Source organism: Macrobrachium nipponense, chromosome 14 (assembly GCF_015104395.2).
Source record: "Macrobrachium nipponense isolate FS-2020 chromosome 14, ASM1510439v2, whole genome shotgun sequence".
NCBI classification, from domain to species: domain Eukaryota; kingdom Metazoa; phylum Arthropoda; class Malacostraca; order Decapoda; family Palaemonidae; genus Macrobrachium; species Macrobrachium nipponense.
This window is the reverse complement of record NC_087207.1, coordinates 84,020,156-84,039,784: the sequence shown is the minus strand read 5'-3', so window position 1 is coordinate 84,039,784 and position 19,629 is coordinate 84,020,156. Positions and strand designations below refer to the sequence as shown.

Here is a 19,629-nt window from a genome sequence, read left to right as displayed (position 1 = left end):
TTGGTTGCGTGTAATGCAAAATACGTTTGGTAATATGGTGAATGAGTTCAATTTTTTTTTTTTATAGGATAAATCTGTAACTGGGTTTAAGTGGTGTTAATGGTTTTGTTTTTACATAGTTTTTTTTGGGGGTGTGACGTTATTTTCAGGGGTGTTGTAAAATTTAATTTTTTGGGATACATAACATATAAATGGGGGTTGAACATAATATTTGCTGGAGATTAGTTGTATAAACATTACAGGGTTTTATTGGTGTACTTGTTGGGTAAGGGGTTAATTGTTCAGTTGTCAGTTAATGGTAAATAGCTTTTTCCAGTAATTTTGAAATTGTACTCCTCCCCTGGGAAGGGTGTTAATTGTTCAGTTGTCAGTTAATGATAAATAGCCTTTTCCAGTAATTTTAAAAGGGTCAGTGGATAGAGACCATGTTTATTTTTAATGTGGAATTTCAATTTTTAGTAATTGACTATGAGGCAGGATTTGTGTTAGTTCATGACAGCTACGTGTGTGGAAGTAGCATTTTCTTTCTAAAAATACATAGACTTGACAGAATTTTCAGGGCGTCAGCTAGAACTTGTTCATGACGAAACACTGACACACGATGACTTAAGAGAATTCCCAAGTGGTGACAGCAGAAACAACTTAGGGATCTACTGCGCCATATGTATGGTCTTCACCATGGGCGACGAGGACACGGATTACAATACTACTACTACTACTACTACTACTACTACTACTACTACTACTACTACTACTACAGGGATCGTAAATCTTCAATGGCTCGTGTGGAGTCGTTTCAGGTTGAGGTCTGAGGCTGAAGAGGCGGATCTACGATACTTCTACGAGGAGGGTGCAGGAAGCATTTGTTTGGGAATTTCGGATATTCAAGTACAGCAACGGTTCCTCCACTGAAGTAAGATGAAGAGGACGGATTTTTCATCGCAGAATATTGCACAGTCCCAGTGATCACCATTATGTTGGGGATAATGATGATCACAGTACGCACTGCAGGGGCCGTTAAAGTTGGGTGTAGCTGACCGGGTAGGAAGAAACCAGCGTCGGAAGTTGCCTTGAATCATGTGGCAGGATAAATTATGTGGAACTAGGAATGACCAGGAGGGGCATGAATGGGGTGGCCGAGTCGTGTTAACTGCAATACTGAAAACGATAGAAATTTAGATATAGGGTGCAACGGACTTTGTTGCGAACCGATTGGAATGTTCAACAAACAGTCGCTGGTGTTGTGGAAAAGCTTCCAGATATCAGTGAATACTTTGGGTGGATGAACGGCACCGCCGACGAAGGCAAAACATTATCAAGCCTCGGAGGCGAGAGAATGAGTGTTGAAGTTGAATTAGCTGCTGGTAGAGTCATGTGACCGTGATGGCAGAAAAATGCAAAGAATTCTGTCTGTTCGTACGACAAACAAGGCTTGTTCATGGTACCCACAAGAACAATTTAATGTGTTCGTACGTGCGAACAATAGGCTCCTTATGGTGTAATATAATGAGACCGCAGGCGAAGAGCGGCTGTTCTAGGTCGAGAAACTTTTGAGTAATACGTGGAAGGAGGCCGAGAGGAAAGTGCAAAAGATCCATCTAGGGAGGTAATAGTAACGAAAGACTTTGTTAAATAATTGAACATTTTACAGATGCCGCGAAGGAAGCCGAAGTGCAGTGAAAAGCATTTTCTTTTCCTCCTGTGACATAATTATGCTTTTCTATTTTATTGTGTGCGTATCTATTTTCATTTTATTTATGATAATTGTGGTTGCTTTCCTCAGATGGATTCGAATGTCGCCACATTAAATGAATTCTCTGACTAACACTTTTATCTCTTAGTTTTTGGAAAAAAATGAAAAATTTACTGAAGTGATGTGTTTTTAAGGACAGGGAGTGTGACATTTTAATTGAGATGAAGACTACGAAGATTGATTTGATGTTTTTGGGATTTCCAATTCATTTTGCTTCTTGTTCCACGTCAGTTCTTTTGTGGAAATAAAGGCTCTACGTTTTTATCCCATAGATTTGTTTTAGCCTAGATTTAATATATAATATATTTATATATATATATATATAGATTATATATATATATATATATATATATATATATATATATATATATATATATATATTATTAGATTTGAATACTTTAAAAAGCATCATATTCAGTAATTATTTGGGAATAATTTATCATGTTAATTTTACATTTTAATTGTATTATTTTTCTACATATAATATCTAATATCCCTCTGTATTTTTGGTGCGATTTACTATTTTAGTCTTTCAAGAGTAAGCAAAGCCTAACTTGATAATTTTATTCGAGCGATTTTATCCTTTATGATATAAACTTTGATTTGGTTTTTGAATTTTGAAAACTGATTAATAAATAATGGTGGTGAATTTTTCTAAATTTGCAAGGTATTAAAACACAAAAAAAAAGTATTCATAAAAATACATTTTAGCGCATATCAATGAAATTTTCATTACAATAGCTTATGATAACCCCAACCACCCAGGTCGATAATCGAACACAAAAATAAACAGAAATTGCCGAAGTATTCTCATTAGGTAAAACTTATTCATTTTTGTTAAAAGACTGCTATATCAAGTTTCGAACATAAGATAAAAAAGATATAAAGTCACTACATAAAGACTTCAAACTTCATAAGATTCATTAATGGCTGATAAATGACGACCCCGATGAATATTAATATCTGAGGGAGAAGAAGACAGATGAGCTGCTGTTGAGGTCATCAGCACATTTCATCATTTGCCGATCCACTTCCCATCTAATTAATGGCGTGATGGATATTCGGGAGGGGCGTTGGGGTGTTGGCTAAACTTCATCTCTCACGACACTTCATCCGCACTCACACAATTACTCAACAGTGTCGTAATCTTTTGAGGAGCTTCTATGAGAACCATATCGCTTTCTCATTAAGTCTATAAGTATTCACTGTAGACGTTTTTTTTTTGGGGGGGGGGGAGGGGGGGGGGGGGTGGGGGGGGGTTGATATGGATTCGTTATGTAGTCTCGGAATGCTATCCAAACTCTTGCCTATACCTAAACCTATTTGGGGCTTAGGAAATGCACACACTTTCATACTCATGGCACATATCTTATTAAAAGCCGAAAGCAATCGGCTAAAAATTTCTGCCTTATACACATACATACAATATATATCTATATATACTATATATATATATATATATATATATATATATAATATATATATATATGTGTGTGTGTGTGTGTGTGTGTGTGTGTGCGTGTGTGTGTGTGTGTGTGCGTGTGTGTGTGTGTGTAACGTAAATATTTCTTTTTCTTTATATAATTTCAACAACTCTCCAACATCCCTAAAGTAAGTTTTCTACAACAAAGACCAAAGTATTTATACTACATTTGTGTATGCCAATCGAGCAAGAAGTCAGGATATTACAGGCCTAATTTCATTGCATGTACACCTTATGGAGTAGTTTTCTCTGTGTATTTTTAGTGTTATTAATTTTACTGTTGTTGTTACAGCCGCTGGCTGATTCTTTTAACAACGCGAATGTATCTTGTAACAACAGATGGGGCTTAACTTACGTGATGTCTTTTTATTTGGTGCACACAAATTCTTGTATCATAACACAACATTTGCTGCACAATGAACCTTGTTGCATGATACAGTATTGTATCATGCAACATCTCCTGTAAAAAAATTCGCGTATCATAACACAACATTTGCTGCACAAAAATCTTATATCAATACACAACATTTGCTGCACAAAAATACTTATATCATAACACGACATTTGCTGCACAAAAAATCTTATATCATAATACAACATTTGCTGCACAAAAAATCTTATATCATAACATAACATTTACTGCACAAAAAATCTTATATCATAACACGACATTTGCTGCACAAAAAATCTTATATCATAACACGACATTTGCTGCATAAAAAATATTATATCATAACACAACATTTGCTGCACAAAAATACTTATATCATAACACGACATTTGCTGCAGAAAAAATCTTTTATCATAACACAACATTTGCTGCACAAAAAATCTTGCATCATAAAACAGCATTTGCTGCAAAAGAAGAAGAAGAAAAAAAAAACTCTTGTATCATAACACAACATTTGATGCGCAAATAATCTTGTATCATAAGAATATTTCCACCACAAAAATCTTGTATCGTAACATCATTTACTACGCAAATAATCAGGTTTTATAACCAAAAATTATTAAGCATTAAATTTTGTATTATAAATTTTGTTGCACGAAAAATTTTGTATCATAACACATTTGCTTGCACAGAAGATATTGCATCATAACACAACATTTGCTATGTAAAAATATCTTATATAACACAATATTCGTTGCAAAAAATCGTGTACTATACCACAACATTTACTGCACAACAAACCTTGTATCATAACACAATATTTACTGCACGAAAAAATCTTGTATCGAAAACATTTCCTGCAAAATAAAATAAATAAATATATAAAAAATTGTGTAGCATAAACAAACATTTTCTTCTCAAGAAAATCTTATATCATATCACAACATTTGGTGGAAAAAATTCGTGTATCATAACACCACAATTGCTACACAAGAAATCTTGTATCACAACACAACATTTTCTATGCAAAAAATTTTGTATCATAACATTCGCTAAACACACATAAAAGAAATCTTGTATAATAACACAACATTTGCAGCACAAAAAAAAATCTTGTATCATAACAACATTTGATGCACAAAAACTCCTGTATCATAACACAATATGGCCGCCTAAAATATCTTGTATTAAAACACAAACATCTGTTGCAGGAATATTGTATTATAATACAATATTTGCTACACAGGAAAATCTTGTATCATAATACATTTGCTACTCACAAAAATCTTGCATCATATCACATCAATTGCTAGGCAAATAATATTGTATCATAACATTTATATTTGCTGTCCAAAAACCTTGTATCATTACAACAATTGCTGTGTCAAAAATCTTTTATCATAACACAACACTTGCTGTGCAAACAAAAATGTATCATAACACAATACTTACTACGTAAAAAATTCTTCTATCATAACACAACATTTGCTACGTAAAACATCTTGCATCATATCGCAATATTTGCCATGCAAAAAAATCTTTGTATCATTACAAAACATTCATTGCACAAAAAATTTTGTATCCTAACATTTGCTAAGCAAAAACTCTTGTATAATGACACAAGATTTGCTGTACAAAAAATCTTGCATCCTAACATTTGTTAATCAAAATTCTAGTATCAATAAACAAAATTTGCAGAACAAAAACCTTGTATCATAACACAACATTTACTGCACAAAAATCATGTATCGTTACTCATTTCCTTAACAAAAATCTTCTATCATAACGTATTGTTTGCAACACAAAAAAATATTGTATCATGGCACATTTATTGCAGGAAGAATTATATATCACAACACAACATTGCTGCCCACAAAACTTGCATCATAACACCATTTGCTACGCAAAGACTTGTAACATAACAATATTTGCTAAGAAAAAAAAACTCTTGTATCATGACAACATTTACTGCACAAAAATCCTTGAATCACAACACATTTTCTGCCAAAAAAAAAAAAAAAAAAAACTTGTATCATAACACTTTGCTAGCAAAAATTATTGTATCATAACACAATAATTGCTATGCAAAAAATCTTGTATCACAACACAGCATTAGCTGCACAGAAAATCTTGTATCGCACTGTTATAATTTGCTTGGCTGGCTAATAAGTTTTATTTTGAGAAACCTAAAAAACTGGCTCTAATCACAAAATGCCTTGCGAAAACGACTATACTGACTAAAAGTGGCACAAAACTATGAGCAGAAAATAAAATAAACCTTAATAGAAATCTACTAAAATTACTTTTAAATTATTGAAGAAAACTTAGTGCGTCAACTTATAAAATACAATTCTATAAGGTTATATCAGAAGATTAAAGTTTACAGGAGCACTAACTGGCTCCGTGGCCCTAAAACACTAATCACTATTAAGTACAAAGTCAAAGCAAAGATGCTACTGAATCTCAAGCAAAATCACTAATCCTAAAGGATCACATAATGCATGGATATATGGATCAAGAACTTAAAACTAACAACAATGAGAAACATTAAATTGTGGAGCACTGTAAGGAAGCGTAAGCTCCCATTAGAATCTTCGGGATATTATTCCAAGACTTGGCACTGACAAAAAATGTTGAGTGGCCCTGTTGAACTACAGAAGGAGGCACACAACGGGAAAGGTCAACACGAATCTGCAACGTTGTAGCACAATGTGGTGGGATCACAAGCTAAAAAAAACAAGTGGGCTAGACCTCCCCCCCCCCCCCCCCCCCCCCCCCCCCCCCCCCCCCCCCCCCCCCCCCCCACCATAAATTTATCCAATCCGACTGCCAAACTCACCCTCAGCCACACTTTCCTCTACACGCTACAGAAAAACGCAGGATAATTGACTTTCCTACACACACAACACAAAACACATGTACTAACCCCAACTCCAGGTACTCAGGGCTATGCTGTGCTGTCGTTGGACGAGATCACTGTGACACCAACAACTACCGCAAACCAACACACAGCCTAGAGCAAAGAATGATAACCACACAACTCAACAACAACACGACAACAACCAAGAACCACAATCACATAACACAACAAGAACACGACAAGCAACCAAGGACCAAAACCCCACAACTCAACAACACAATAACCAAGAACCACAACCCCACAACTCAACAACACAAAAAATAAACAAGAACTACAATCACAACTCAACAACACAACAAACAAACAAGGCTAATAACCACAACAACAACCAAGGACTACAGCCACAACAACAACACCAAGAAGCCACAAAAGCTCAACAACAACCCCACTCCACAACACCAAACCAACAACCCCACAAGCCCACACCCAACCACTCACAACAACACCAAAAAAGCACAACAGCTTCCCAACAACAACAACCCTCAACTATAACAACTCACAACTCATCAGAAACTCACAAGCCCAACAACTTCTCAACACTCGAAGCACAACAACCTTCAAAAACAACGCAATAACTCAAATGACTCCCCGAGAACACAAACACAACTGACCAACAATACTGCCAAGACCGCTGCCCAAACGTCTGTCCTTCACGATTTCTCATTAGAGACTGCCTCTAAATACAGACCAGACTTGCAACCGACCCAACAGACACAAACCCTCGCCGAACGAGGAATTCGCTGTTTAACTATCCATTCACAGATCACAAACAACCTAACACCACTTACATTCACTGCTCTCTCTCTCTCTCTCTCTCTCTCTCTCTCTCTCTCTCTCTCTCTCTCTCTCCTCAAGGACGTTGTCAAATGGAACTCCCATAACTCCTCCATAACAAATACTAGCAATGGTAAAGTTACATAAAATGATATGTACAAAATTAGAATTATGCTAAAGATTCGAATTATCAATGATTCAATATTTCATTAATGCAACGAAATTACTGTTAGCAAAGTAGCACATACTAATATCATTTCTACAGTGATTTCACAAGAATATCACAATTGCATGAACTCGCGTGGGTCTCTAAAGGAGATGGAAATGATAAGGGTGAGAATATGAGCGACTGTTAGAAGGGATGACGGAGCAACTTCCTATTTCATTTACCTTAGTCCGTGGACGAGACGTGCAGAGATAGAACCAGGACGTCAGAGGAAAAGACTTCAGTCACTTGCAGGTCTTCACCAAGGATTCAAAAGGAAGGTGCTCCTCATCAGGCAGGAACCTCAGGAACTTCAGGAATGATAGCTTCGATAGGGCTGCCAGGCCGGACGTCTAGGCAGAGTCCAGTCTTCAGACAGCTTAGTTGTAGTAGAAGCTAGTAGCTAGGTCCTCATCAAGACACAAGTAGGCCATATCGGCTGGCCGAGTCATCGGACGTAACACCACTTCAGAATGGATAGACATCGCAGTAAATGGCTAGGGTGTAATGCAGTTTGGTAGGACATGCCCGGCCATATTTATACTCAATCTCTGCCGTTAATCCTCGCAGGTACCTGAAAAGGTCGTTGGGCACCGGCAGGGGGGCTATGGAAAGAAAGGGTACAATTGTTGCTAGATTGAGTCGAGATCTTTGGGTCAGTAGGCGAGAATACAGGTGTGAGGAGGCGGAGTCGCTGGTGAGGAAGGCTACGACAGCAATGGCGAGGTAGAGGGTCATGTCAGATGGACCACAGGTGAGAAGGTATGAAGTCTAGCGAATGAAGGGGCCATTATCTGTTAACGACTTGTGTGAAATTAGGTCTGGGACCAAAAAACAGTGGGAGAAAGGAGGTGGCTGACCCTTAAGTGCCATTGACCCTTCTTGGGCGGTATCTGAATATGACAAGCGATAAATCACTGTTGACACGTCGTTAAAACGACATTTGGCATGTTTTCCATCTACGTGGCCAGTGTTGGGAACAATGGAAAAGAGGCCAAGTCAAAAATGTCTCATGGCTTTCCAAAACATCAAAGCAACATAGATCACTTTACTCTAAAGATGAAGCAGATATTTTAGTTCCTTCGATTTCCCTTATATTTTGAATTCTTCCTTATTCTCAAAAATTCCCTTACGTTACTCATCAAAATTTCCCTATTATTTCTCTCAGTTTGTGAGAAGAGAAAGAAGTACGCAAGTGTCAGAAGGACACTCGCAATAACTTTTGGTACCTCAAAAATATTGTATCATAACAACGCTTGCTACTCAAAAAAACAACTTTTATCTAAACACAACATTTGCTAAGCAAAAAATCCTATATCTCTTCATTCCGTTTTGTTCTTACTAATATTTCGATGATATGTTTCAAACTTATGATATGGTACATTATATTTTCAAAGATGTCCGCAAAAAAACAAACGTGTCCCAGTGAAAAATTAGCTACGCCAAAAATCTTGCTTATATCCGTCTTTTTACTTTTTATTTACATTTTGACAAAAACATACAAACTAAAATTCTGGAAAATTATATAAAAAAAACTACCTGCAAACTTTTCAGTGGTTCAGTTGACGAAGGCTCATGATTTCCTCTAGTTAGAAAATATTTAGTCCTCATGTAACAGAAAACGTCATGTCATTTAGATGTATTGTCCTATTTACTGTTCTACCACAGATGTATTTCATTTGTAGGCAAATTCTTTTGTTCATGGAGGTGGTCATCGAAGATTTTACACGGAAAAAGTTCTTCCTGTATTCGCTTTACGTCTGAAAACCGAAAGTCATACCAAGGAAAATGTCAACATCAGATTTTTAGTATAATAAGTTCCAGTCTTACTTATCAATAAGCCCTGTAGTATTTCACCAAGATTGCCGTTTACGTAGGAAATAAGTGCCTAAAAACAGTAGTACGGTATAATGTGTTCTCTGGAGAAAATATATCATATTGCTAGTAATGAATAAAATGGAAACCATGCTCATCCAAAAGGCTGACTTTCATGTATTAAGTAAGCTACTTAAAACGTGAATATGGTAAAAATATCATCTGGAGAAAATATTAGTAGTATATTTCTTGTAACCAAAGAAGATTGTTAATACAAGGAGAACTGTATTACTGCAGTACTGCATTCCTAGCAAGAAAAAAGTTCCAATCTCGCTTATAAAAAAAAGGCATTAAACCTATACCAAAGCTGACATTAAAGCAGGAAGTAAGTGCTTCAAAACGTTAATCAGGTCAAAAACTTTCTTTGGAGAACATATTATCATATCACTGTCATTACTAATAAAACGCTTTAATTTTGCACCAAAGCTGACGTTAATGCAGGAATTAAGTGATTCATAACCTTAGTAAGGTCAAAAACGTTCTTTGGAGAACATATTAATATCACATTACTGTCATAGTACTAATAAAAGGAAGCCTCAATTGTGTTTATCGAAAAGAAAGACAGAAAAATAATTAATTATGTAAAGCTGACCTTTATGCAGGAAATAACTGCTTCATCGTTAGTTCTGTCAAAAATGTTCTTTGAAGAACAGAAATATCATATTAATAGTAAACAAAGTCCCAATTGTACTTAACAAAATATTGACGTTTATGCAGGAAATAAGTGTTTCAAAACGTTAATTAAGTCAAAACATTCTTTGGAAAAAACAATATTATATTAGTCCTAATTGTGCTTATCAAAAAAGGCATTAATGCTTATGAAAGTAAGTCGAAACTCTGCACCAAGGTTAACGTTTACGTAAGAGACAAGGTCCCTAAAACATTAGCAAACTAAAAACCTCTCCTTTAACAAGAGCTTTACTGCCGCAGTGGATATATAAATTTTTAGTAATGCCACATCAACAGACTGTTGCAGCGAAAGACGAGAAGGCGCGGGGATCCAAATGAGATGCATGAAAAAAAATTCGTGGTCCAAGACAACAGTAGAACAGTAGAAATGGCAATTTGCATTTTATTTTGTGTCAGAAGAAGAGACCGAGGATAGGGAAATTTATGTTTCGATAAGATGGAGGGGAGGGAAATATAATGGAATACATTTCTTCTTTTTTAGAACGATGAAGAATGGAGAATATTCCTGTGTATATGCTTACATTATTATATACTATATATATATAATATATATATATATATATATATAGTATATATATATATATAGATATTCTATATATATAATATATTATATATATATATATATATCATATATAATATGTAATAATTATATATATCTGTATATAATAATATTATATATATATATAATATATATATATATATGTAATACATATATTATATATATATATATATATTATATACATATTATTATATATATTATATATATCTATATATATATATTATATATAGATATGTTATATTATATAATTAATTATAATATATATTATATCTATATATATATATATATATATATATAATATATATAGAAATGTGCTGCACTCTTAAATTATACTGTTGCAGGCAAAAAGACCACCTCGTTGATCTTTGGTTCAGATTTTTCATCTTTTTGTATAAAGGAGTTGGGGGTTGTGGTCAGACAAAACTAAAATTTCTCATTCCCAATGCTAACTCGTATTATATGTGTTTAGAAAGTTCAAGTATGTGGATGCTGTGAAGTAAGTTTGAATTTTATGATTGGCAAGTGTAAATAACTGGTATATATATATATATATATATATATATATATATATATATATATATATATATATATATATATATATATATATATATATATATATATATATATACCAGTTATTTACACTTTGCCAATCATATACATATATATATATATATATGTATATGATCATAAAATTCAAACTTACTTCACAGCATCCACATACTTGAACTTTCTAAACACATATAATACGAGTTAGCATTCTGAAAGCAACAGTGATCCCTTGAAAGACTATTTAAACATGCAAGAAATCAGACTTAATTTCATTAAAACATATGTGAGGTTTTCATGTAGGCTTAAGGTAATTAACTCACTTTAAATGTCCATATCCTTTGTCCTAAATCACTTTAAGAAAATTGAAGGAAACATAAAAAAATCAACACTGGGTCTGTACACAAATTTAATCCTATCATTGGTGGTCAATAAATGAAAAACAAAACTGTTAAAAAAATTTAAATCCCACAAGATAATTTTTAAATTCAAAATTTATAAGTGGAAATCACAATCATAAGAAAACTTACTATTACATGAAAACACCACAAGACTTAATTAATTCTTGAATCAATTATTAAACAGAATTAACTTGAAATTAATAAATCAAGAAGTTAAATTAATCTGGTAAAATTCAAACTGTTAAGAAACACTCAGGATTGGAGAAGAAAATCTATGTAAATGCATATTAATTCACAAGCGTTGAAATTTGAAATTAAATAAAACAAAACAATGTTAAACACAAATCATGAATTCAAAAACATGTTTAATACATTCACACAATGTGTAAATGAATTCAATTCACCACCAAAATGAGAAAGAACTAAGAAATAGTAACCCATACAACATATATAAATAATCATTTCCAAAAAAATTACACAAAACACTCACATTTCAAAGGAGAAAAAATGAAATGAATTATCCTAAATATTCTAAGTATTTTAAGTGCACTAAAACTATATCACTTTACCTAATACTTCAAAATTCACCAAAATCATTTGAAAGGCCTGTTACACAATTAAACCGTGTTTCTTCTGATTACACAATGGCGGAGAGAGAGAGAGAGAGAGAGAGAGAGAGAGAGAGAGAGAGAGAGAGATCTACTCACAACAGGTCTAAAACTAAGAATGGCAGGAACGCTCTCTTTCTATGGGAACTTCTGAACAATAAGATCCCACAATGGATGACATCATGTTTGGTAAATCATTCTGGGGACGAGACTCTACAAGTTTATGAATTCCATTTAAAACAAGAGATAGTGAATTTATCAGTAACATTACACAGTGTCAGATCCAAAAGAATCCCTAATAAACTGAAAGCAAACTATGGAATATTCTCGAAAGAAAGAAGTGATGTAACTTCTTGACAATGCTTGGCGAGATTCTATCCAAAACGTTTTGGTCATAATCTTCTTCTTCTTCTTCCCAGCTTGTTCCCATTTTTATATGGGGTCGCCGTTTCGGATGAGCCGTTTCCATCTATTTCTATCTTGTGCTTCTGCCTCATCAATTCCCTTCTCATGTAAGTCTCCTCTCACACAGTCCTTCCATCTCTTTCTTGGTCTCCCTCTTTTTCTTCTTCCTTGCACCCCCACCCCCATAGTATGTCTCCCAGCGTGGTCCTCATCTCTCCTCAACAGGTGTCCATACCATCTCAGCCTCCCCTCCTGCACTTTCTTTGATACTTCCACCACCTTAGTTGACCCCCTTATGTAGTCATTTCTGATCCTATCCACTCTTGTTACCCCAGACATCCACCTAAGCATTCTCATTTCTGCCACATCCATCCTCTTCTGCTCTGCTTTTCTCATGCTTGCTGTTTCCGTACCATACAGCAATATAAATTTTACAAGGCCATTTCATAAAACTCCTCCCCGAGATGATTAGTTATAGTGGGCTTGAATCCATACATAGTTCTCTGCAGAAATGTGCTGCACTCTTAAATTATACTGTTGCAGGCAAAAAGACCACCTTGTTGATCTTTGGTTCAGATTTTTCATCTTTTGTATAAAGGATTGGAGGTTGTGGTCAGACAAAACTAAAATTTCTCCATTCCCAAGTTTGTTTACATCCACTTCAAACTTTATCAATGCTGTGATTATGGCGAGTGTTTCTTTATCTATGGTTGAATACACTTTATCATGCATTTACATAGATTTTCTTCTCCAATCTTGAGTGTTTCTTAACAGTTTGAATTTTACCAGAATAATTTAACTTCTTGATTTATTAATTTTAATCTAATTCTGTTTGATAATTAATTCAAGAATGAATTAAGTTTTGTGGGGTTTTCATGTAATAGTATGTTTTCTTATGATTGTGATTTCCACTTATAAATTTTGAATTTAAAAATTATCTTGTGGGATTTAAATTTTTTTAACAGTTTTGTTTTTCCCTTATTGACCACCAATGATAGAATTAAATTTGTGTACAGACCCAGTGTTGATTTTTTGTTTCCTTCAATTTTCTTAAAGTGATTTAGGATAAAGGATATAGACATTTAAAGTGATTTAATTACCTTAAGCCTACATGAAAACCTCACATATGTTTTAATGAAATTAAGTCTGATTTCTTGCATGTTTAATAAGTCTTTCAAGGGATCACTGTTGCTTTTAGAATGCTCACTCGTATTATATGTGTTTAGAAAGTTCAAGTATGTGGATGCTGTGAAGTAACTTTGAATTTTATGATTGGCAAGTGAAAATAACTGATATATAAATATATATATTATAAATGTATATATATATATATATATATATTATAAATGTATATATCTATATATATATATATTATAAATGTATATGATATATATATATATATATATATATATATATATATATATATATATAGATATATATATATATATATATATATATATATATATAATGTTAAGAATGTAGCACACAGGAATATTCTCCCTTCTTCATCGTTCTAAAATAAATAAGAAATGTATTCCATTAAATTTCCCTCCCCTCCATCTCATCGAAGCATAAATTTCCCTATCCTCGGCCTCTTCTTCTGACACAAAATAAAATGCAAATTGCAATTTCTACTGTTGTCTTGGACCACGAATTTTTTTCATGAATCTCATTTGGATCCCAGCGTCTTCTCGTCTTTCGCTGCAACAGTCTGTTGATGTGGCATTACTAAAAATTTATATATCCACTGCGGCAGTAAAGGTCTTGTTAAAGGAGTGGTTTTTAGTTTACTAATGTTTTAGGGCCCTTGTCTCCTACGTAAACGTTAGCCTTGGTGCAGAGTTTCGACTTACTTTCATAAGCATTAAGGCCTTTTTTGATAAGCACAATTAGGACTAATATAATATTGTTTTTTTTTCCAACGAATGTTTTGACTTAACTAACGTTTTGAAACACTTATTTCCTGCATAAACGTCAATATTTTGCTAAGCACAATTGGGACTTTGTTTACTATTAATATGATATTCATGTTCTTCAAAGAACATTTTTGACCGATCTAACGATGAAGCAGTTATTTCCATGCATAAAGGTCAGCTTTGGTACATAATTAATTATTATTCTTTCTTTCTTTTCGATAAACACAATTGTGACTTTATTTTATTAGTACTATGACAGTAATGTGATATTAATATGTTCTCCAAAGAACGTTTTTGACCTTACTAAGGTTTTGAATCTCTTATTTCCTGCATTAACGTCAGCTTTGGTACAAAATTAAAGCGTTTTATTAGTAATGACAGTGATATGATAATATGTTCTCCAAATAACGTTTTTGACCTGATTAACGTTTTGAAGCACTTACTTCCTGCATTTATGTCAGCTTTGGTACAAGTTTAAGGCCTTTTTTTAAAAGCGAGATTGGAACTTTTTTCTTGCTAGGAATGCAATACTGCAGTAATACAGTTCTCCTTGTATTAACAATCTTCTTTGGTTACTAGTAATGTATTACCAATATTTTATCCAGATGGATGATATTTTTTCCATATTAACGTTTTAAGTAGCTTACTTAATACATGAAAGTCAGCATTTTTGGATGAACATGGTTTCCATTTTATTCATTACTAGCAATATGATATATTTTCTCCAGAGAACACATTATACCGTACTACTGTTTTTAGGCACTTATTTCCTACGTAAACGGCAATCTTGGTGAAATACTACAGGGTTTATTGATACGTAAGACTGGAACTTGTTATACTAAAAATCTGATATTGATATTTTCCTCGGTATCACTTTCGGTTTTCATATCTTCAAGTTAGTGCACTATCAGATAGAATTCACAGAATTATCAGCAGCCAAAAACCGAATACAGGAAGAACTTTTTCCGTGTAAAATCTTTGATGACCACCTCCATGAACAAAAGAATTTGCCTACAAATGAAATGCATCTGTGGTAGAACAGTAAATATGACAATATATCTAAATGAAATGACGTTTTCTGTTACATGAGGACTAAATATTTTCTAACTTGAGGAAATCATGAGCCTTTGTTAACTGAACCACTGAAAAATTTGCATACATTTTTTTTTATATAATTTTTCAAAATTTTATTTTGTATGGTTTTGTCAAAATGTAAATAAAAAGTAAAAAGATGGAAATAAGCAAGATTTTTGGCGTAGCAAATTTTTCACTGGGACATGTTTGTTTTATGCGGACATCCTTTAAAGTATAATGTACCATATTATAAGTTTGCAACATATCATCGAAATATTAGTAAGAACAAAACGGAATGAAGAGATACAGGATTTTCTGCTTACCAAATGTTGTGTTTAGATAAAAGTTGTTTTTTGAGTAGCAAACGTTATTATGATACAATATTTTTTGGGGTACCAAAAGTTATTGCGAGTGTCGTCTTGACACTTGTGTACTTCTTTCTCTTCTCACAAACTGAGAGAAATAATAGGGAAATTTTGAGGAGTAACGTAAGGGAATTTTTAAGAATAAGGAAGAATTCAAAATATAAGGGAAATCGAAGGAACTAAAATATCTGCTTCATCTTTAGAGTAAAGTGATCTATGTTGCTTTGATGTTTTGGAAAGCCATGAGACATTTTTGACTTGGCCTCTTTTCCATTGTTCCCAACACTGGCCACGTAGATGGAAAACATGCCAAATGTCGTTTTAACGACGTGTCAACAGTGATTTATCGCTTGTCATATTCAGATACCGCCCAAGAAGGGTCAATGGCACTTAAGGGTCAGCCACCTCCTTTCTCCCACTGTTTTTTGGTCCCAGACCTAATTTCACACAAGTCGTTAACAGATAATGGCCCCTTCATTCGCTAGACTTCATACCTTCTCACCTGTGGTCCATCTGGCCTGACCCTTTACCTCGCCATTGCTGTCGTAGTCTTCCGCACCAGCGACTCCGCCTCCTCACACCTGTATTCTCGCCTACTGACCCAAAGCTCTTGACCCAATCTAGCAACAATTGTACCCTTTCTTTCCATAGCCCCCCTGCCAGTGCCCAACGATCTTTTCAGGTACCTGCGAGGATTAACGGCAAAGATAAAAGGACCTAAGGAGATCAATCTAGTTTGGACAAGATAGTTCCAGAACCTTCCTAAATTGAGTATAAATATGGCAGGGTATGTCCTACCAAACTGCATTACACCCTAGCCATTTACTGCGATGTCTATCCATTCTGAAATGGTGTCACGTCCGATGACTCGGCCAGCTGATATGGCCTACTTGTGTCTTGATGCTGAACCTAGCTAGCTTCTACTGCAACTAAGCTGTCTGAAGACTGGACTCTGCCTAGACGTCCGGCCTGACAGCCCTATGTAAGCTATGATTCCTGAAGTTCCTGAGGTTCTTGCCTGATGAGGAGTACCTTCCTTTTGGATCCTTGGTGAAGACCTGCAAGTGACTGAAGTCCTTCCTCTGACGTCCTGGTTCTATCTCTGCACGTCTCGTCCACATACTAAGGTAAATGAAATAGGAAGTTGCTCCGCCATCCCTTCACCCACTGTTCCTTGCACTCATCTGTTGTTCTAACAGTTGCTCACTTTCCCATCCTTATCATTTCCTTCTCCTTTAGAGACCCACGCGAGTTCATGCAATTGTGATATTCTTGTGTAATCACTGTAGAAATTATATTAGTATGTGATACTTTGCTAACAGTAATTTCGTTGCATTAATGAAATATTGAATCATAGATAATTCGAATCTTTAGCATAATTCTCATTTTGCATTTTTCATTGTATGTAACTTTACCATTGCTAGTATTTGTTATGGAGGAGTTATGGGAGTTCCATTTGACAACGTCCTTGAGGAGAGAGAGAGAGAGAGAGAGAGAGAGAGAGAGAGAGAGAGAGAGAGAGAGAGAGGTGAATGTAAGTGGTGTTAGGTTGTTTGTGATCGTGTGAATGGATAGTTAAACAGCGAATTGCTCGTTCGGTGAGGGTTTGTGTCTGCTGGGTCGGTCGCAAGTCTGGTCTGTATTTAGAGGCAGTCTCTAATGAGAAATCGTGAAGGACAGACGTTTGGGCAGCAGTCTTGGCAGTATTGTTGGTCAGTTGTGTTGTGTTTTCGGGGAGTTATTTGAGTTATTGCGCTGTGTGTTTGAAGGTTGTTGTGCTTGAGTGTTGGGAAGTTGTTGAGCTTGTGAGTTTCTGTTGAGTTGTTATAGTTAAGGGTTGTTGTTGTTGTTGTTGTTGGGGAGCTGTTGTGCTTTTTTGGTGCTGCTGTGAGTGGTTGGGTGTGGGCTTGTGGGGTTGTTGGTTTGGTGTTGTGGAGTGGGGTTGTTGGTGAGCTTTTGTGGTTTCTTGGTGTTGTTGTTGTTGTGGCTGTAGTCCTTGGTAGTTGTTGTGGTTATTAGCCTTGTTTGTTTGTTGTGTTGTTGAGTTGTGGTTGTAGTTCTTGTTTATTTTTTGTGTTGTTGAGTTGTGGGGTTGTGGTCCTTGGTTATTGTGTTGTTGAGTTGTCGAGTTGTGGGGTTTTGGTCCTTGGTTGCTTGCCGTGTTCTTGTTGTGTTATGTGATTGTGGTTCTTGGTTGCTGTCGTGTTGTTGTTGAGTTGTGTGGTTATCATTCTTTGCTCTTGGCTGTGTGTTGGTTTGCGTCAGTTGTTGGTGTCTCAGTGATCTCGTCCTGAGTATCTGGAGTTGGGATGAGTACATGTGTTTGTGTTTTTTTTGTTCTGTGTGTAGGTAAGTCATTTGTCCTGCGTTTTTTTCTGTAGCGTGTAGAGGAAAGTGTGGATGAGGGTGGGATTGGTTAAATTTATGTTGGGGGGGGGGGGCGTCTGCCCACTTGTCTTTTTAGCTTGTGATTACAGATTCGTGTTGACCTTTCCCGTTGTGTGCCTCCTTCTGTAGTTCAACAGTGTCACTCAACATTTTTTGTCAGTGCCAAGTCTTGGAATAATATCCCTAAGATTCTAATGGGAGCTTACACTTCCTTACAGTGCTCCGCTTTAATTTAATGTTGCTCATTGTTGTTAGTTTTAAGTTTCTTGATCTGTGGGCGGCCCAACGTGGGTTTGAGTGATACGCGACTGTCTTATAGTTTCCTTTATTACAATCGCGTATCACTCAAACCCACGTTGGGCCGCCCACAGTCACAAATCGTTTGCTTTCCCACCGTAAGGACCGTCCGTCTTAATCCCCTCGTGGTCCACTGCCTACATTCCTCCTAAATCGCTTAATTTCCTCAAGGCCATGCCATCACAGTCTGCTTCTAGGTTTAAAACACAAAGCGAGCTTCCCTCCCACGCACTTGACCAGGCGGCGGGAACCGAGCCAATGGTTCCTTTTTCTTGCTCGTCATGAAGGGAGAGAGGAAATAGGGAAAGCGTCCAAAATCACCCCTAGTGCCCACAAAAGGGAACTTGTTCACTCGTAAATAAATTTTTTTTTTCCTTTTTTTTATGGGACAAGAGTATACGCTTATGTCTTACATCGAGTGGCCCGAAATTCAATTACCAAACTTTTCTTTACCACAAAAACAGCTGTTTTTCATCGCGCAGCGGACTATATTGTTAACAGTCGCGCAGAGAAGATGCCCAAACTTTCCGCGTCGACACCCAGCCCCTTTGAAACCTCTTGACCGCAAGAGGGTTCAACACCTATTGCCTAGCATTGTCCACTAGGTCCTGCTCTTCCTCCAGAATTAAAACAAGTTTCGACAGTGGTCTATCATAATCCTTGCCCTCCCTTCTGACAGTCACCGTCCTAACCAGTCCATCTTTCCCTGCTTTAGTCTGTACTACTCGAGCCAGTGGCCAATGGCAGCGTGCTACACTTTCATTGACCATAAGGACTATGTCTCCACCCTGACGTTTCGTCGTTCCTTGAACCACTTCTGTCGCTTTTTGTAACCCCGACAGGTATTCGCGTTTCCAACGTGCCCAGAACTGCTCAGCCATGTGCTGCACTTGCTTCCATCTCTGCTTAGAGTAGCTACCTGTTGCAACATGGCACACCCTGCGGGTGACTCTCCCATGTTTAAAAGCTTGTTTGGTGT

At 35.7% G+C, this 19,629-nt stretch overlaps 1 protein-coding gene across 1 annotated transcript; it reads right to left on the bottom strand.

The window, feature by feature from the left end:
• Positions 1–17,712: 17,712 nt before the first annotated feature.
• LOC135226296 (uncharacterized) lies at positions 17,713–18,933 on the bottom strand. Its single transcript, XM_064265735.1, has 2 exons — positions 18,883–18,933; positions 17,713–18,129 (listed from the first exon to the last, which is right to left on the bottom strand). Exons 1-2 carry the CDS (start codon positions 18,931–18,933, stop codon positions 17,713–17,715), a joined length of 468 nt encoding a protein of 155 aa, XP_064121805.1.
• Between the last annotated feature and the right edge of the window lie 696 nt (positions 18,934–19,629).